The following is a 21,279-nucleotide window of genomic DNA, read 5'->3' as shown; positions in this document are numbered from 1 at the left end:
GTGATGGTGTCTGTTTTAGATAGACTTGTTCATTCAATGAAATGCACCTGAAATGGAATCGTTGAATGAAAAAATAACCTTGACACTGACCAACTGTTTATGCTGCTTGAGAATTTTACTAAAGTCTAATAACTTTTACTATTTGTCTACGGTAAGTTATGACCTCAGTAGGCTATTGGACAGTACTCATTGATACATGTATTTGACAATTTCTATTGTTACAACAGGTATTGGTGCAACAGGAAGAAGAAACCTATCATAACCTCTCCAATTGATACAATCAAAACAGAACCGGCTATACCTCAACAGAGAGAGTGGCAGATGACTTCTTGCCCTTGATGACAACGCTGTACTCCCCCTCATCATTCTCATCGGTGTTTTGTATCTCGAGGGCATAGGAATGATGCTTGTTATATGGACGGTATTTCTTTGGTTTCATAGGCAGCATGTCTCCATCTTTCATCCATTTAGCGTGAAGACCTTCTCGCGGCACCTTTGTAATACCACAACCAGATGGACTATTCAAGCAATAAAAAACTAGGTCAATTTCTTGTGCATATAAATTTATTAATGAAACCTTAAACTACGCGACTCTGAATCAGCTGAAAAGGAACAATCAAACAAAACTTAGCAACACGACTTTCCCTTACCTCACAGCTAAATGTTACAGTTGATGGAGTCTCTCGAACAATGACATCTTCGAGGGGTCTTGTAAACTCGATGTCATCTTCTTCCACAAAAACTACACACTCTGTACTGGCATCACCAACCTAGGCAATTATATTTCAATCCAAATATTACAAGTTTAAGAACAAGCAACTCAGGTCATGACAATGAATAATTATTCGCTAGCATCAGAGCTCATCTACAAACCTTGCAGCAATACTGTGCTTCATCATCTAGTGTGATCTCATTAATTAAAAGCTTATAGCGGCGGCCATCTTGAGTGATCTTGAACCGATCACTGGACTGTAAAGTGTGGCCGTCTTTGGACCAGACAGCTTTAAGGTCATCCTTGTTGACCTCACACACCAGCGTCACACAATCTTCGACCTTCACCTCTTGGTCTTCTAGCGGCTGTAGAAACTTGATCGGAGTAGTCGGTCTCACAGCCTTGATTGGTCCTATCTCTTTACTAGCCTCACCGGCACCCGCTGCATTCTCAGCTGAGACTCGGAAGTGATAGTCACTTCCTTCCACCAGTCCAGTAACCTCATACTCACACTCCTTGACTTTCTCTCTGCAAATATGATACAAGGCAATGGTGAAAGGACAGTTTCAATAATTCAACAGCCTTGTGTATGTTTTTAAACCTGCTTTCAATATATCTTTTAAGCCTTTGTAGGCTGAGTGCAATGTTACACAAAAAACACATTTTTAAAGATGAACACAACCTTTAATGCAGCCCATCTGTTAAATTTCAACTCTTTTGATAAGTGCTTCATTTCATGTGAGATGGTAATGAGTGCATAGCAACTAGTACATAGTAACTAGTACATCGTAACTAGTACATAGTAACTAGTACATCGTAACTAGTACATAGTAACTAGTACATAGGTAGTAACTAGTACATAGTAACTAGTACATAGCAACTAGTATATAACAACTAGTACATAGTAACTAGTATATAGCAACTAGTACATAGTTACTAGTATATAAGATAAATAAAAGATGCATGACACTCACTTGTTAACTTTAGCCCATCTGGTACCAGTAGCCTGCTTCTTTTCAACTGAGTAGTTTGTGATTGGTGAGCCACCATCATCTTCAGGTGCCTTCCATGACAGCGTAGCAGATGAGTCTGTGACGTTCTTGGCCTCAATAAGTGTCGGCGGTCCTGGTACAGCTGTTTTTTAAAAGGTAGTAATAGCATCAGTAAATATATTCTCTTGTCTATGGCATGGCTCAAAATGAAGTATTACATACATCAAGTGCAAAGAAGCTTTTCTTACCTAATTTTTAGAATAAAATTATTGTCTAAAACCAATCAAAAGGGTCAAACTAAAACTTCTTTTTTTCTGCGTGAGATATAGTGAGTGCAGACTGAATATTAAAAGCCAAACAAGAGTTTACCATAGCTTGGAGTTGTCTGAGCCTGATAGAAAATACTGTGGACAATACACATTGGAAGCTATAACTAGCAGCGAGTACAAGTAAAAGCTTACTGAATGGGTTCTTAGCTGTGAGAGGCTGTGGAGTTGTGGCTGGTTCACTCGCTCCGATATCATTTTCAGCAAACACACGGAATAGGTAGTTGGCTCCTTCTACTAACTTGGTGATTGTAAATTCTCGAGTTCTTGACTGCAGTATAAAACAACAAGCTATTTAAATTTGTCTGAAGTTGAATGAACATATCTTGCTAATTTGTTAAAGTATATGGGGAATCTTTTTGGCCAGATTTCCCCACAAAATTACAAGAGGAGACAACACCGGAATGCAGAATATCACAGGAGTTTTGAGTAAAAGGAAGCCATGACTCATTATGATGCAAGTGGGTATCTCAGAGATGACATCATCATTGTTTAGGTTAAAATGTGAAATCTATTAGTGCGACTATTGTAAGTTGGTCAAATGTTTCAAGAAAGAGACGCTAACTGGAGCCGTTAGGTAAGGTGCTCATGGGCTGCAACCTGTCGTGCTGCCTCACCAACTGTCAATGGATTCCACTCATCCGTTACATAAGAATAGCGCGGAAAACCCGCTTAGACCTGCATAGCGAGTTTGAGATCGCAGCTCTCAACGCTCACAATGAGATCAGACAAAGTCACGGAGTAAATTCTCTAAAGCTAAGCTCTGGACTGACAAAAAAATGTAAAGGTCATGCTGATTGGTTGGTAGATAATGACATATTTGAACATAGTTTATCGAAAGATAGACAATACAGAACAGGAACATGCGGAGAGAATATGATTGAATACATAGCATGGTGTGAAGAGTACAAAACTCCTGATGGTCGAAACTGCGTGTTTGATTGGTACAAAGAAATTGAAGGCTACAAGTATAATGGAAAGTTTGACAGTGCAGCAGGTAAATGCATCTTAGCTTAAAGCAGCAAAAATGGTTACCAAAGTTGGTTCTGGCACAAGGTTTCGCTCGCAACCAGTTTTCACAAGGTGATACATTGATAGCTTGAATACTTTGATAGCAGTGTAATAATGTATGTTTTTACAAAATAGGCAGGCGTGCAGTGATTAGGTTGGTGGTTCAACGAGTTCTTTACTTACGGCCTTCTCAGTTTCTTCAAGCTTTAGTAACAACAATAACTATAGCAATGACAATAGTAATAACAATAGTAATAACCATATAATAAAGTCCACTGAAATATACACTAGAGGTTGTATATAACTGCTTTGTGGAAAGTAGTAGTCAATCAGTGAACTAGCTCAGGACATAATCCTGAATTGTTACACGATAAAAACGCTTTCCCAAACTAACTGTGTAGTATAAATCAAAACTAAACAGCGAGTACGCAGAGGTCTTTTAGAGTAGAGGTAAATTGGTAAATTGGCTAGGCGTCAAGTGACAAAAATAAATTCCAATACCATATAGAAAGTGAGGTGTACTAAATATTATATGCATGTCTGTCACGCTCTAGAAGAGATACCAAATCATCCAATACTTATAAACCCTACAAATATACAATTTGAAGAAGCAGAGATTAAGGTTCGTTAGACAAAGAATCAAATATTTCTTACAGGTCAATTTACGCAGATTGTATGGAAGGACACGGAAGTTTTCGGAATTGCTTACGCCGAATACGAGATGCCAAACCACCCAGGATTTATTAAGACGATAGTTGTAGCGCAGTACTATCCTGGAGGAAACAAGCAAGGACAGTTTAAAGACAATGTACATCCACCGGTTGTCGACCGAGACAAGCCTAGTAAGCTACTGAGGTACATGAGGAAGCAGCAAAGAGAGAAAGCCCGATATCTACTTTAATGTCTTGACCTATAAGTCTGGAAACTTACATATGCTGACTAGAAGAGTGTATATAAACCCTTGTGTATATTACATATTATTGTATATTGCGTATTGTTATATATGTGTATGTCAGTAATCATAGAAATATGCAATAATATTTTATTTAGACATAAACAATTGTCATAGACATATTTGATGGTTGTGATAATGGTCATACATATACACTAGTTGTAGACAATAGTCATAGACATAATGAATTGTCACAATTAATGATCATAGACATAGATAATAGTGCTCGTTGTTATTCTCATTAGATTGAGAGCAAACATTATGGAAAATGTCAACCTACCCGCACAGTGCCAGCATTCATCCATGTACTACGCTTGGTGTCTTGTTTCTCAATGACATATGTATTCACCGGCGCACCACCATCATCAGCGGGTGGTTTCCATGTCAAAGTGGCTGACACTGCAGTGACCTCAGTCACAGTCAAATCTTGGGGTGCAGTTGGCTTGTCTACAGACAAAACATGAATTTTTATAACACAATTTTAACATGTTATGCTGAACCCTGCTTTATGTCTCAGTAAAACCTCTATCCTCACCTTTCACATCTAATAGGAAGGTGGCCATGTCTTTTCCAACAGAATTTTCAGCTGTAACGCTGTATTGGCCAGCATCAGAAATACTGAGCTTTTCAAAAACAAGTCTGGTAGTTGAGTCTCTTGTCTCGATAAGTGCGGGGTTCTCAATCACCTCGCCATCTTTCTTCCAAGTAATGCAAGGATTTGGAACTCCACTATACTTTACATCGATCACATATCTGCTGCCAGCCTTCGATGTTACATCAGCTTTAGTCTTATCATAGACCAACAACGGCACACCTAAAGTCACAGTAAATAACAAGGTCTGTGTATGCAGCTACCAATATTAAGAGAGTTACTTTTCTAACAAGATGTTTCTAACACAATTTTTGTTAATCGTGAACAACATACAAATGCATATATACAGTTGTAACTTTTTTGTTGCATAGGGATGCTCACTAGGCTTGAAAACCATTACATGTCTATAAACTGTCTTAAAGATGAACTTAAAAATAATTTAAGTTAATAATTTAAATTTAAGTCAAGTTTTACTTTAATTTAAGTTTAAGTAAATTAAGTTATTTATCTTAATAATTTTAATATTGAAAGATCCTGGCAGTCAAATCACTTCAAACATCAGAAGCAATCACAAATGATAGAAAAATATTGATACTCTGATTAAATCAACTAAAACCTGTGCAAGTTAAACTTTGAATAACACATAGAACATGACTTACTGCTAACACTGAGGCTAGCCTGTGACTCAACAGTCCCCAGTTTGTTGGAGGCTCTCACGGTATACAGCCCGATGTCATCCAAACTGCAGTCACTGATGGTAAGCAACAGCTTATTTCTTGTTATGTTTGACTGAACCCTTTCGTGGTGTCGAATTGTACGGCCTTGTCTTTCCCACGTAACCTCCGCAACAGGGGTGCCCAGATCCATTTCACACAAGAATTCAACTTTGCTTCCCGTCAGCGCCTCAACGGGCTTCAGTTTCCTCAGCAGTTCTGGAGGTGATCCAACTACAAGTGGATAAACAAAACTGCTTATTGACAGCTTAGGATGGCACATGGGAATTAGTATATAATGCACATGAGAACAGGTACATGAAACATGAGGGAAAGTATGTGAAACACATGAGAACAGGTATGGGAGACATATGAGGGCAGCTATGTGACATGCATGAGAACAGGTATATGAAACTTATGAGAACAAGTATTTGAAACACATGAAAACAGGTATATGAAACACATGAGAACAGGTATATGAAACACATGAGAACAGGTATATGAAACACATGAGAACAGGTATATGAAACACATGAGAACAAGTATATGAAACATATGAGGACAGGTATATGAAACACATAATATATTGGAATCTATATATATTCTTAGTTGTCCTCCTATAAATACCCTTGTTGTGCATGTAAAGAACTGAGAACAAATTTTGCTGTAGAATAATACATTCTAAAAAGCTGCTACACTTTTTATAAATGTGATAGATTTATTGGCTGCAGCGAATATATGAACTTACCAATGGGAGTCTCAGCCTTCGTAGGCTTGCAGGAGTCACTTGGTTTTCCCTGGCCTGCCTTGTTGACAGCGATGACTCTAAACTCATATTGCTCACCCTTGCTTAGCTTGTTTACTGAATACTCGGTGTGTTTAATAGCGTCTTTAGTGACGGGTGTCCATCTTGTTACAGCTGCTGACTTCACTTCTACAATGTAGTGAGTGATAGGAGCTCCTCCATCTGATTCTGGAGCCTTCCAGCTGAGAGTCATAGAGGTGTCTTTGACGTTGGATGGAAGAGGTGCCTGTGGCTTGCCAGGGACATCTATAGATGCACCAAAACTATTGTTATTTCTTTGTAATCAAACAGTTAAAAACTCATAACAAACAAATAAAACCTGTTAGAGCAGTTTTATGTATGAAGCTTACCGTATGGGTTCTTGGCTGTGAATGACTCAGATGGTTTACTTGGTTGACTTTCTCCTTTTTTGTTGGCAGCGGTAACTCTAAACTCATAACTGCTGCCTTCTGATAAATTCTCTAGATCATACATTAATTCCTTCACTTCATTTCGAGTAACCCGAATCCACCTGTCATTGCCATTGGTCGATCTTTCAATAAGATAGCCAGTCACAGGCGAGCCACCGTCAGAGGTTGGAGGCTCCCAAGAGAGTGTGGCAGATGTAGCGAACACATTAGAAGCTTGAAGATTCAGGGGTGGGCTGGGTACATCTGGAAAAAAACTCTCTGTTACAAAAGAAAGGCACAAGCTCAGCAGAAGAAGTGATTGTTTACATAAAAATAGCGACACTATAAAATGAGCCACTTGGTCAATGTGTCTGGATTATAAATTTTACTGTTACATAAACCACTTATAGTGTTAATGTGACTACAATGTACAATATCAATAAGATTAGAAAAAGAAAGGCACTAGAACAATACTAGTATTAAAATCTACTAACCAAATTGACTAGCCGGAGAGATAGGCTTGCGCAACTCAGCTGCATCACTTTCATTGATATCATTAACAGCTTTCACTTGAAACATGTACTCCTGTCCTTCTCGTAGACTAGTAGCAGTGAATGTTGTACCAGAAGACACCTTGCCAATCTTGTTCCATGACATCTTATTGGCCGCTCGCTGTTCAACAGTGTAATGAGTGATCTTGCTACCACCATCATCGTGTGGTTCCTTCCAAGTCAGCGCGACTGTTGTTTCATCTATAGACTGAGCTTCCAACTGCTGAGGTGGTTCGGGCTTGTCAAGCACCACTAAGGCTATGTTGGCAGATACACTTCCCACCTCATTGCTGACAGACACTAAATAATCAGCGCTATCAACTCTCTCCGCTTGCTTCAATCTCAGTCGAGTCACTGCTTCAGTGGTTTCAACTTCTATTCGACGATTTCGAGGTATTTCTTTTCCATCTATCGACCAAGTGATTTCTGGCTTAGGGTACCCAACAAATGGTACTTCAAATAAGGTGGATTTACCTGCGTGCAGAATAACCGTTTCTTCATATTTCTTGTCTAGTTTCAGTGTAGGCTTCACACGGATGGAAAGAGCAGCAGATGTAGTGAGGCCCTTTACCATTGCAGAGTATTCTCCTTCATCCTTGTCAGTAGCTCCGACAACTAGCAGCTTGTACTTGTTATCCATAGAGTTTATCTTGTACTTTCTTGACTCTTCAATAGGTTGGCCATCTTTCATCCATCTAACTGTCAGACCAGGCTTTGAAATCTCACATTCAAACTCCGCATTTTCAGGTATGGCATCCAAGAGGACACCATGCAAGTCCTTAAGGATCTTTACAGGTTCCAATTGAACCAATAATGCTGCATGAGAAGATGCCCTGCCAAATGCTACTTCGTAGGCAGCCTCATCTTTCGTCTGGCAGTCTGTGACTACTAGCCTATGTTTCATTCCCTTGGTACTCATAATATACTTAGATGAAGCGACAATCTCTATCCCATTTTTCTTCCAAACAGCCGACAGGTCTGTTTTGCTTACTTCACACTCGAAGGTTGCTGGCATATCCTCCATAACAGTAAAATCTTGAAGCTCGGTGACAAATTTGACAGCTTCTACAAGAGCTTCAGCAATGACAGGTTCAGTGACAGCACTAGGCTCACCTGTTCCAGCACTGTTCACAGCTGACACTCTAAAAGCATACTCAGTACCTTCTGTCAAATCAAACACTTTCATCTCTGTAGATGGTGTGGGGCTCTTGTTCAGCTTTGTCCATCGAGTAGAAAATTGAGATTTTCTTTCTACCGTGTATCCAATTATAGGAGAGCCGCCATCGTCAGCTGGAGAAGTCCAACTAAGTTCTGCATTTGTTGCTGTGATGTTCAAGATCTCCAGGTTTTGAGGAGCAGACGGAACTGTGAACTGATCCTTAGCGATGACAGGCTTGTCGAGCTCAACAAAAGGTCCAGGTCCAACCTCATTCTCAGCGCAGACTCTAATATTGTATTCATTGCCATCGACAAGTTTCTTGACAGTGTAAGAGTGTTTGTTATTGGCACAACTTCCAACTGTTACCCATGTATTTCGTTTCATGTCCTTACGTTCAACGTTGTAAGAGGAAATTGGGGCACCTCCATCAGAAATTGGCTCTTTCCAGTTAACTTCAATACTATTTTTACTGACAGAAGTCACTATCAACGCAGTAGGAGCAGATGGTACGGTAAGAACTCTCGCTGAGAACTCCATTGTGTCAGATCCTGCCACATTGCTGATCTGACATTTATAAACTCCTCCACTATTCTCTTCTGCTTTCAGTGTAAGTCTTGTGAAATCTGAGGTGTTAACAATCTTTGCTATGTCTTCGGTAAATGGCTTTCCATCATGAGACCAGTCGACAGCTGGAATTGGTACACCACAGAAGCTAGCTTCCAATGTAAGTGTTTGATTGGCTTTGACAGTAATGTCTCTCTTAACTGAGTGATCAGAAGAGAATTTAGGTGCTTGGTGCACAGTCAGATAAGCTTCAGTTTCGACTTTACCAATGACGTTTTTCACCAGTATTCTATACTTTCCTGAATCTGAAATTTGTGTGTCACTGATGTTCAATGTCGCAAAATCCTCAGCATAAGATGTTTTGTGTCTCGCACTAACTAACTCTTTGTTGTCTTTGAACCAAAGAATCTCAGCGGCTGGTGAACCTAGGCTAACACGACATGAGAGTTTGGCAGCGTTTGGTATTACAATGACCGTGGCTTGCATTGGCTCAACTAGAGAAGGAGGTTCACCTACTAGGGGAGCTTTGCAGAGTGTTGAAGAAGATGGTTCAGACCATTTACCTGCTCCAGCTTTGTTAACGGCAGCGACTCGGAACTCATATTCCTTACCAGTTCTTAACTTCTCAGCTACAAACTCTGTGTGTAGAATCTGGCTAGTGGTGACAGGAGACCAGCGGAACTCTGTGGATATCTTGTGTTCTAGGTAGTATTCTATGACAGGTGAGCCTCCATCTTTAGCAGGTGGTGTCCACATCACCTTCATACTCTTGTCAGTCACATCAGTGATGGCAGGTGCTTCAGGTGCTCCAGGAGTTTCTATAAATACACATTTCACATCAACATATTTTATTCAATATAACAATATATTCACTGTGTTTAGAAGCCACAATGATAGGATTGCACGCACCATCATGACCTATCACCACCGTACACAGAAACAACACAAAGTGTTTCCTTTTGCTTACCATATGGGTTTTTGGCAATAAAGGAGTCACAGGCTGTGCTGGGAGCACTTTCTCCACATTTATTTACAGCAACAATTCTATAAAGGTACTCAGTGCCTTCAAGTAGATTATCAGCAGCGTATTCTGTCTCCGCAACGGGCTCTCTATTCTGTCTCACCCATCTGTCGCTGCTCGTCGTGCTTCGTTCAACAAAGTATCCTGTGACTGGAGTGCCTCCATCATTTTCAGGTGGTTGCCAGGTAATAGTTGCACTTGTTTTGCTCACCTCTGAAACTTCCACTGAGGTGGGGGGACAAGCAACAACTAAAAAAGAACAAGTGTTATAACTGATAAGCATGGATGCAAGGTTTCCCTAATTACTAGATTCAAACAAAATTGAACTGATATTAATAGAATTTGCAAAGAGCCTGCAGAGAGACGATAAAAATGACCAATATGTCATCTTAGAATGTAGGCAGGCAACCAACAGGTTAAAACTTAATATACATGTATTAATAGATAAATTACCTGCGTTTACAGTTTATTTAATACATTTACATTATGTACATGTTTATATAGAAAATGTACATTTACATTATGTACATTTTTTATATTTATATATATTTATATATATATTTATATTAATGCACATTATTTGAGTAGTAATGCAATAAATAAGCAAACTTTTAATAAATAAAATATAAATTGTTATTCCTTGTCTGTTTAAATTCATAAATATATTTAATTAAAATTAAAAATTAAAGCTTTATTACTTTCTTTATCATGCAAAACAACAATCTAAAGATTTTTCAATTAGTTTTAGCATAATAAATATTTGGGAATGACGAACTTATTCATGTACAACTTTATAGGTAACTTGTAGTTACGGGTGAAAAATGGGAAAGTTATTGTGACAGCAACAAAATCCTAACTTACTTTATTTGAATTCAGAGGTTATTTGTTTAATTTTTTAAGATAAAACAATATTTGGAAACAAACTTTAGTTATCCGAGTATCTTATGTTACCCAGTTTTATACCACATATAGTTATAATAGAGGTTTATCTTTCTAACCATATATGTGGAGTTTGCAAAAATGAACAGAGCTCACACCGCAGTACATGACGTTTATCTATGGTACAAAGATAGCAATGCTATTAGGACTTGTGCTATTTGTGGTTAGGCAAGCAAAATTTTACTCTCCATCTAACAACTTACCAAATTTACTCGCTGGCACTGCTGCCTTCGCTAGCTCAACTGGCTCGCTTCTTCCGATATCATTGACTGCTGCCACCTGAAAGAGGTAGCTGTGCCCTTCCCTTAGACTCTTGACCGTCACTGCGCGTTCTGAAGTTTTGGCCACCTGACCATACGCCCTCTTGCCAACCTCTTTTTTGTCAATAATATAATGTGTGACATTACTACCTCCATTGTCTGTTGGCTCATCCCACTCCAAGGCCACTGTCTCCTCATCGACATCTGTCACTCTAAGGTTGGTAGGAGAGGCCGGTTTGTCTAGAATGTCTAGAGTGATGTCAGCTGACACCGTGCAGACGGGATTTGTTGCGCTGCAGGTGTAGGTTCCTCGATCAGTTCTTTCCGCTTGCTTCAACTTTAGAGAAGTTGTATCGGTAGTTGTGTCCACTTGTAACCGCTTTGTTTTAGGAAGGTCTTTTTCATTGTATAACCATTGAATGGTCGGAATGGGATACCCAGTGAACGGCACATCAAATGCCTTGGATTGTCCAGCCTTGAGTACTACGACATCGGCAAAATGTTTTGTAATTTTTAATGTTGGTTTGATCAAAAATTGTAATGTTGCAGTTGTGGTCACACCTTTCACTGTGGCATCATATTTGCCTTCATCATCTGGGGTAGAATTTCTAATCTGAAGCTGATAGACTGCATCAGATGTGGAGGTGACAAAGCGTTTGTCCTCTGGCAAAGGCTGATCATCTTTTTTCCAATGAACCGGAAGATCACCTTTGGAATATTTACAGGAGAATATGACAGATGTAGGCGATTCTTCAGAAATAACATCTTTCAGAGGTTCAACCAACTCGATGTCCACCGTCTCAACAATTAGAGAAGCAACAGAGGCTACGCCATCAATAGTTATCTCAATAGCTCCGTTGTCAAAACCTTGACATTCTCTGATTTCGAGCCGATGCTTAGTTCCGTCTGTTGTCATGACGTATTTATCAGAAGGCTCTAGAAGGTGCCCATTCTTGGACCAATGAGGAGCCATATTTGGCTTGTTGACTTCACATTCAAATATGGCAGTCTGTTCATCCTCAACAACCTGATCTGTTAGTTCTGCCAGATATGTCACAGGTACTATAAACAAACAATATATTTGTGTGTATACATATTTGCATGAGGAAATATTGTACAAAGCTCTTGCATAATGAAAATTCTAAAAATAAAAAATATGCCTTGCTACAAGTGCAAGACAGCTCATAGCCATAAATTAAAAAAATTAATGGTATATCGAATAAATAATCAAAGTTTAGTTGAAATCAACATTAGTATTGAAGATCTTTGTGTCTCCACATGTTTTCTTCGGTATCATGAACTAATTCAGTGTAGCTAATTTTCTAGGAAGTAAGAACAAATAATGTATATACAGTGACCATATATACATAGTGGCTGTGTCTGTCGGTCCAAAGCCACACTAAGAACTTTAGGGAAAAAGATTGCATTGCGCAAGAATTAAACACTGTTATTCAGATTTCCAACCAAGCACTCTACCATCTGCTACTATCACATTGCTGCATTGTGGAATAATTATGTGAATACTTATTACACTTGATGATTCTTCATGGCGTACGAGGCTAGCAGCGTATTACTAAACTATAATAAATATAGGAATAACAAACCTTTCGGTGCCTGCGCTGTGATTGGTCCAATAGGAGTGCAAGCTGGTCCTAGCCCGGCTTTGTTTTCCGCCATAACACGGAACTCATAGTCTGTTCCTTCAGTTAAGTCAGTGATTTCCAACTTGCAGTCTGATATAGAAACTTTGTTGACCTTGGCCCACCGAGCGCTGTACTGGGACTTACGCTCAACTATGTATCCGATTACAGGAGAACCACCATCATGCAAGGGTTTGTCCCAAACGACCACACAGCTACTCGCCGTTACATTTTCTATGGCAAGATTAGTTGGAGCGCCGGGCTCTGAGAACTGGTTTTGTGGTACAGTGGGTTCAGAGAGTGTACAGGGTTCGCTGGCGCCGACATCATTCTCCGCAAACACCCTGAAGAGGTATTCATTACCTGGAGTCAGCTTGGCTATCCGTAAGGTGTGTTCCCCTTCTTTGGTTGTACCAGCTGAGATCCAACTCCCCCTCTTCACATCCATTCTCTCCACGACATATCCCATCACTTTGCTGTCACCATCGTTGGCTGGCGCTGCCCAAGCAAGGCTGACCGAGTCAGCTTGTACATCTTTAACCTCGAGATCTTGAGGAGGAGATGGTTTGCTGAGGACATGTAAGGAGAAAGTGCAGGATGCACTTCCCGCTTCATTCACTGCAGTGGCAACAAAATGGCCAGCACATTCTGGTTGTATGTCCTTCCACTGTAGTCTGCTATATGAGTCAGTCCTGTCTATTGTAACGAGTGAACTGTCTAAAGGCAACTCATTGTGGAGCCAGGTTACTGTGGGAGTAGGAAATCCTGTAGTAATCGCTGTAACCACATAATTAGTTCCAGCCTTCAGTTTTGCGGATGCCTTAGTAGCAGTATCTGGTTCTATAGTTGGCTTTGTATGCACGATGAGTGATCCTTCAGACGTGACTTCTCCGAGGTCATTCTTCACAAGCACTTTATAGTTTCCGGAATCTTCTAGAGAAGAAGATTTGATAGTCAGTGTGGCTGATTCGTCTTTGCCAATATACTCCATGTTGTATTTCACTCCAGCCGTCAATGAAACCCCATTTTTATACCACAGAATCTCAGACTTGGGTTCACCAAGATCAACATCGCAGAAAAATTCCACAGTTTCTGGAGCAATAATGGTTAAGTTTTCCAGTCCCTCAAGTAGTTCTGGTGGGTTGCCAACTAAAATTATAATATTTTATCACACGATTGTTATTTTAAGAGCAACTATCTCCTTTTTTTAAAAACGCTCAAATAATACATTTAGCAGTAGCCACAGCAAGTGAGAATGGCCATAGACCTCCATTGGCGGGTAAAATATAAGTATAAAATATGAAGAGATTCATTAGATTGGCATTTTATTGTCAATCATCAATTACCATCGTCAAACTCATTACAGGACAGACAATTTTATTTAAATCATGAATTTTAATTTTTCATGACAAAATTTATTATCATTTGACTGCTCAAAGTAGCAAAGGTCAATGACAATCAAAGGTCAATGACAACCTAAGGTCAATGACAACCAAAGGTAAATGACAACCAAAAATAAATTAAACCATGAATTGTTACATTTATCATAACTATGTAATAGATATGTAGGATATGTAGTTAGTTGACTATCAACTCAACTAACTAAGAAACATTAATGCATAAAGAGCTGTACCATTGCTGCAACATTACTTTTGCATCAGAGAATTTTATAAAAGTCTAAAATATCCTAATATTCGTACCAAAAATGAATACTGCTACAAAAACAGTAATGAGTGCATTTTGATCACGCCTTAATTTTCTGAGAACTTATTGTCGTGAAGAGAATGCGTCTACTGCACACGGCTATCGTTACGAGCAATATTATTTTGGCATTGTAATGATCAAAAGTCAGTGAAATTTTATAATAGTGATTTTGTGTTTGTGTTTATCAAACCTGTTTAAGTATTACAAAAGCAACACATGCCAAATCTTCCAGTTTAGTCGTCTTAAACATTAAAAAAACAGCTGATTATATCAAGATTTCGCTATGCATGTCTATATGCATTATTGCATAGCAGCCGTAAAATGCATTGTCGTCAGCATTTGAACAGACCACCGTGAATAAATGGCAGACCAAAAGAAAAAAATCTGATACAATTTTTTAACAAAATTTTAACACATGGTAAAAAATGGAAAAGTTATTACTGTGTAAAGTGTGCAAAATTTTGATGTCACTCCTCATTTAGATTGACAATATGTATAGGAAACTGTGGTATAGAGATTCTGCATATAAAACATGATATACACAAGTAGAGATAAGTGAGACAAGAACCAAGCCTTACAGAAGTTAAAATGACAAACATAGTAACTATTAAAGCAACACAATATAGCTAGCATTACAATTTGTCAAGGTTCATGAATAAAAGGAATGTCTTACCAAGAGGAGCTTTGCAGAGCGTTGAAGAAGATGGTTCAGACCATCTACCTGCTCCAGCTTTGTTAACGGCAGCGACTCGGAACTCATATTCCTTACCAGTTCTTAACTTCTCAGCTACAAACTCTGTGTGTAGAATCTGGTCAGTGGTGACAGGAGACCAGCGGAACTCTGTGGATATCTTGTGTTCTAGGTAGTATTCTATGACAGGTGAGCCTCCATCTTTAGCAGGTGGTGTCCACATCACCTTCATACTCTTGTCAGTAACATCAGTGATGGCAGGTGCTTCAGGTGCTCCGGGAGTTTCTACAGATGAAAAATATAGATTGGCAGAGCAGAAACATAAGATCAAGTCAACATATGAGCGTATGCTTCTGTTCAAGTCCAATATTTTTATTATGACAGCACAGATACAATAGAAACCTTTATAGATCAGCTATATTTGATCTTGACGTTAAAATATATACTATATATAGCCAAACCTCTACATATAAAGTTGACCTGTTTCAATTTTTGCTTTATATTTTGAAACTATTGAATGTTGAATCAAATATTCTTGTGATTCATTTTTTTAGTTCGCTGTAGAGTTCAAAAGACAATGGTAAATACTTTAAAATATGGAAAAAACTAGCTGTAAAAACCTAAATAATATGTAAAAACTTAATTATTGTTAAGTAATAATCAGTAAAAAAAGCTATGGTGTTATTTTATTTTAGAGAGGTGACAATGTTGCCTCGGTAATGCACAGGCTCAGTGGTAGAGTGAGTGACAGCACAGGCTCAGTGGTAGAGTGAGTGACAGCACAGGCTCAGTGGTAGAGTGAGTGACAGCACAGGCTCAGTGGTAGAGTGAGTGACAGCACAGGCTCAGTGGTAGAGTGAGTGACAGCACAGGCTCAGTGGTAGAGTGAGTGACAGAACAACACAATGTCACTCACTCAACTTATACTAAATATAGTTTGAAAATCAATTTATATATTTTTTATCATTATGTTATATATTTAATTTCTGAAAGCTTTGTGTCTTACAAAACGAAATTAGTTCATATGTTGAGTATCCATGTATTTGATCCAATTTAATGTCGCAATTCTAAAAACACGCATGTAGGTATCATGGTAATATAATTCTGTTCTGAGTTAAATTGGAGTTATCTGTTCAATTACAGACTCGACATGCATTTCTCAGTTACTCTCACCTTTTGAATATTTAAATACAAACTAACAAAAACATCAAATATATGACAACACGGCAGCGTAACCATTGAAAGATATGAATTTATGCCTTTAAAAAATCATACCATATGGAAGCTTTGCGATGAATGGCTCAGAAGCCTGGCTGGGAAGACTCTCTCCTCTGCTGTTGACTGCCACCACTCTGTACTTATACTCAGTTCCCTCCATCAAGTTGTTTGCAGGGTACTTGGTGTCTGGGAGGGGAGAGCGTGTCTGACGCACCCACCTTTCGCTGCTGTCACTGCATCTCTCCACATGGTAGCCCTTTATGGCTACTCCTCCGTCATTCTCCGGAGTTTGCCATGTCATTGTTGCCTCCGTCTTGCTGATATCTTTAGCAATCACAGTGTGAGGGGCATCAGGTACAGCTGCAAAATAAGTTGATCCCATTGTACATGAATACAATCTGTGGTATTAACAATCTTAAATTAAATTGGTTTTAAAAATTAACTTGCACAAACGTTTACTGAATTTTATCAGAAAGTATCAGTATTTTTTTATCATTTGCAATTGTTTTTGATGTTTGTGGTGATCTGACTGCTAGGATGTTTCAAGATTAAAATTGACAAAACTTAATTCTGTTTACAACACCCAGATCAAGCAAAAGTGTGATTATGACATCACACGTAGCGCTGCACCTTGAAAGCAATAGTCAATAACAGCTATCGCAATGATAGCAATTAGTGACATTTTTCGCATGTATTTTTCTTCTGAGTGTTTTAACCGCGATCAAATTTTGTTGGTTTTAATCTTGAAACATCCTGGCGGTCAGATCACATCAAACATCAAACGGAATTGAAAATGATAAAAGATATCGATAAAATTCTGATAAAATCTAATAAAATTTTGGGTAAGTTCATCTTTAAAAGAATAAGGTCGACTGTAAGTTCATCTTTAAGAGAATAAGGTCGACTGTAAGTTCATCTTTAAGAGAATAAGGTCGACTGTAAGTTCATCTTTAAGAGAATAAGGTCGACTGTAAGTTCATCTTTAAAAGAATAAGGTTGACTGTAAGTTCATCTTTAAGAGAATAAGGTCGACTGTAAGTTCATCTTTAAGATAATAAAGTCGACTGTAAGTTCATCTTTAAGAGAATAAGGTCAACTGTAAGTTCATCTTTAAGAGAATAAGGTCGACTGTAAGTTCATCTTTAAGAGAATAATGTCGACTGTAAGTTCATCTTTAAGAGAATAAGGTCGACTGTAAGTTCATCTTTAAGAGAATAAGGTCGACTGTAAGTTCATCTTTAAGAGAATAAGGTTGACTGTAAGTTCATCTTTAAGATAATAAGGTCGACTGTAAGTTCATCTTTAAGAGAATAAGGTCGACTGTAAGTTCATCTTTAAGAGAATAAGGTCGACTGTAAGTTCATCTTTAAGAGAATAATGTCGACTGTAAGTTCATCTTTAAGAGAATAAGGTCGACTGTAAGTTCATCTTTAAAAGAATAAGGTTGACTGTAAGTTCATCTTTAAGAGAATAAGGTCGACTGTAAGTTCATCTTTAAGATAATAAAGTCGACTGTAAGTTCATCTTTAAGAGAATAAGGTCAACTGTAAGTTCATCTTTAAGAGAATAAGGTCGACTGTAAGTTCATCTTTAAGAGAATAATGTCGACTGTAAGTTCATCTTTAAGAGAATAAGGTCGACTGTAAGTTCATCTTTAAGAGAATAAGGTCGACTGTAAGTTCATCTTTAAGAGAATAAGGTTGACTGTAAGTTCATCTTTAAGATAATAAGGTCGACTGTAAGTTCATCTTTAAGAGAATAAGGTCGACTGTAAGTTCATCTTTAAGAGAATAAGGTCGACTGTAAGTTCATCTTTAAGAGAATAATGTCGACTGTAAGTTCATCTTTAAGAGAATAAGGTCGACTGTAAGTTCATCTTTAAGAGAATAAGGTCGACGACTGGATACTACAGAAACTGATCATTCATCTTCATTCAAGCGTTTGAAATACATTTTGCTAAAAACTATGCGTATCAACACTTACTGTGTTTACTGATTGGCTTGGCTACCTGCTCAGTCTCCACAGGCTCACTCGATCCTACCTCGTTCACTGCCCTGACTTGAAACATGTAACCTTGACCTTCTGTAAGCTTGGGTACAGTAAATTCTAAATTGGGGCACTCTCCCACAGAAACCCAAGTGCGCCTGTTCATGTCACGCTTTTCCAGGATGTAGCTGGTGACAGGTCGACCTCCGTCATCGAGAGGAGCCTGCCATTCCAGAGTCACAGAATCTTCAGTTGTTGAACGGACGGCGAAGTTTACGGGTGGTTGTGGTTTATCTACAACCAGCAGGTCTATGTCAGCCGACACAGTTCCCAGATCATTCAGTATTTCTACAGAGTATATACCCGAATCTTCGCGAATAGAATTTTTCACATGGATGCAGGTGATACCAGAAATTGTCTCCTCATGAATACGCTTGTCAGTTACAAGTGGTTGGCCATTCTTAGTCCACGTGACGGTAGGTGTTGGCCAGCCACTGAATGGAACTTCAAATATTGTCATCTTTCCAGCTCTCAAAACTATTTGTGACTGATATTTCCTGTCTAGCTTAACTGCGGGCGGAACCTCAATGATGAGCTCAGCTGATGACTTCTGACCTTTAATGACAATTGTGTATTCGCCGTCGTCTTCCCCAGTCGCGTTTTTGATGTTGAGGTTGTACTTATTTCCAACAGTTGTGCTCTTGAATCTGTCATTCTGAGGCAGTGGTTTACCGTTGACTATCCATTTATGATTGAGACCAGGCTTGTTCACTTCGCATGTATAAGTCACATCCTGTGGGACTTGGCTGAGCACTACGTCTTTCAAGGGAGTTATGATCTCCACAAACTCCTCATCAACAAAGAGACCGGCAGTGGACAATGCATCTTCAATATGTATTGTGTAGTCACACTCATCATCTAGCTGCACGTCACGAATGGTGAGGAAATGTTCAGGTCCTTGAACCTTTATTTCAAACCTTGGTTCATTTGGCAGCGGTCGGCCATCCATTTTCCACACAGTTGTGCATCCGATTTTATTAATTTCACATCTGAATGTTATGGTCTCATCCTCCGTGCAGGTAATGTCATTTAACGGTGTTACAAACATTACCTCAACTACAAGAATACAAGAATACAAGCATGTTAAGTATCAGAAACTAGTAGAAGTAGAATAATATGTATTACATTACTTTACTGGCAATAAACTTCATTTCAAACAGAAATGTTTTATAAATTATGCCATACAAAAACAAAAAAAAACAAACAACATGGGCAAAAGTTAGTCAATCAAAGCAATGATTTGACATGTAGTTTTTAAAATACCTTTTTCAAAGAACGTATATTAGGTGAAAGATTTTTATTGGAGCTAGCAAAGATATTTTAAAAATAATTGTTAGAGGTTGTATGCAATTTGCTCATCTCACGTAAGTTAAAATGAGTTGAAAACCTGTAATTGTTAGGTAAAAACAAGGGGACATGAAATATATAATGTTACATAAATGATCAATTCCATCACAAGTCTTAGCAACATACCTGATGGTTCCTTGGCTTCTATCGGGCCAATCGGCTCGCACGCAGGGCCTGCACCAGCTTCATTCTCGGCAGACGCACGGAAAAGATAATTGGTTCCCTCAACAAGGTCAACTAAGGACAGTGAGGTGTCAATTAAGGAGGCCTTGGTAGCTCGAACCCAGCGACCGTTGAACGTATTGCATTTCTCTACTACGTAGTTGGTTATCTCAGAGCCACCGTCAGACGCAGGTGCTGACCAGCTGAGAACAGCAGCAGTTGCTGTCACATCTGTAGCCGTCAGGTTTTGAGGAGCGCTTGGTTTCTCTAAAACATTAACTATATATATATTTCTCAAAGTATTTTTTATGTCTGTATGAATTCCGGCAATTGATATTAAAATCTTGGTATAAAGAATCCCTACCAAAGAATATTTGATCTCAGATCCTACCATTCACCAGTCCGACGCCCTACCCAATAGGTCACAGAGAATGAGTTATTAGCTTGCCGATAAAAGTTACGATATGGGAGAACATATCCAATGGCTTTGCATACCAAGCGGGGTGATCGCGTTAGTAAGTTATTACCATTAGTTAGCTCACTAAAATTTTCCATTGGCAATCTGCCAGGCTAATAGCAAGTGACAGGCAGCTCTCATTACTTTTAAGCTAATTTTTAATAGTCGGGCAACGCCGAGTAGCACAGCTAGTAAAGAATAATTCCAAGTTTCACCCATATATTGAATGCTTGTTACGTTGTCAGAGTGAAGTTAAGTGAGCCAGTGTTGATCCAGCAATGGATGCTCAAGTTCCTGCTATCTTGAAAAGTCCAACAGTTTTTCAGCTCATTTGAAATGTAAAATTTAGGGCAAGACTATTACAAACGCTTTGAAAATCTACATAAAGTAGACACTCCTACAGAATAAATAATTGGTTATGGGAACGTTTACGTTTATAGGAATTTTATGTATACAAACTGTAAAATACACATAAATTGCTGAATTTGTTCCAAGATCAGTTGAATTTATATACAAGTAGAGTTATGTTAGAAGGACATCTACAGTAGCTCTTTTCGTATTGAATATCATGTCAGTGAACATCATCAACTCGAGCTGCACAATATCGATCTTATAATAAACAGATAACTCTTATAGATATAGCTGATAGAGCAATTGTTACTTAGAACTGGTAGACCTACCAAATGGCATTTTAGCGATGACAGGTTCGGACTGCACAGGCTCACTGGCTCCGACAGCATTCTCAGCAAACACTCTTATCAAGTACTCATTGCCCTCTATCAGCTTGCCAACTGTAAACTCTAACACATCAGGTTTAGTGCTGCCGGCTGTCATCCACGTATTTCTCTTAACATCTCGTCTTTCAATGATATACGACTGCAGTGGGGCACCACCGTCTGAGGTTGGAGCAGTCCAAGAGATGGAGATGCTGTCCCTTGAGTAACCTCTGACTGTGAAAGTCTCAGGAGGGTGAGGTTTGTCTAGAAACATAATGTAACCATGTATTAATATTTTTATATCATGAACTG

General features: G+C 38.7%; 1 protein-coding gene across 1 annotated transcript in view; it reads right to left on the bottom strand.

The window, feature by feature from the left end:
- LOC137390737 (titin-like) overlaps positions 1 to 21,279 on the bottom strand; it is a 74,866-nt gene that overhangs the window by 35,167 nt on the left and 18,420 nt on the right. The window contains exons 25-44 of the mRNA XM_068077059.1: positions 20,932 to 21,231; positions 19,759 to 20,061; positions 18,223 to 19,341; positions 16,297 to 16,599; positions 15,004 to 15,306; positions 14,697 to 14,714; positions 12,591 to 13,775; positions 10,930 to 12,048; positions 9,734 to 10,036; positions 6,987 to 9,584; positions 6,454 to 6,756; positions 6,047 to 6,349; positions 5,245 to 5,532; positions 4,529 to 4,807; positions 4,274 to 4,440; positions 2,166 to 2,301; positions 1,687 to 1,846; positions 874 to 1,240; positions 651 to 770; positions 302 to 493 (exon numbers count right to left, since the gene is read on the bottom strand). Coding sequence (XP_067933160.1) covers positions 302 to 493; positions 651 to 770; positions 874 to 1,240; positions 1,687 to 1,846; positions 2,166 to 2,301; positions 4,274 to 4,440; positions 4,529 to 4,807; positions 5,245 to 5,532; positions 6,047 to 6,349; positions 6,454 to 6,756; positions 6,987 to 9,584; positions 9,734 to 10,036; positions 10,930 to 12,048; positions 12,591 to 13,775; positions 14,697 to 14,714; positions 15,004 to 15,306; positions 16,297 to 16,599; positions 18,223 to 19,341; positions 19,759 to 20,061; positions 20,932 to 21,231 — 9,866 coding nt within the window. The remainder of the gene's footprint in view (positions 1 to 301; positions 494 to 650; positions 771 to 873; positions 1,241 to 1,686; positions 1,847 to 2,165; positions 2,302 to 4,273; positions 4,441 to 4,528; positions 4,808 to 5,244; positions 5,533 to 6,046; positions 6,350 to 6,453; positions 6,757 to 6,986; positions 9,585 to 9,733; positions 10,037 to 10,929; positions 12,049 to 12,590; positions 13,776 to 14,696; positions 14,715 to 15,003; positions 15,307 to 16,296; positions 16,600 to 18,222; positions 19,342 to 19,758; positions 20,062 to 20,931; positions 21,232 to 21,279) is intronic.

Source organism: Watersipora subatra, chromosome 3, assembly GCF_963576615.1.
Source record: "Watersipora subatra chromosome 3, tzWatSuba1.1, whole genome shotgun sequence".
Lineage (NCBI taxonomy): Eukaryota > Metazoa > Bryozoa > Gymnolaemata > Cheilostomatida > Watersiporidae > Watersipora > Watersipora subatra.
The sequence above is the reverse complement of the archived record's forward strand: the minus strand, read 5'-3'. Positions and strand labels throughout refer to the sequence as shown.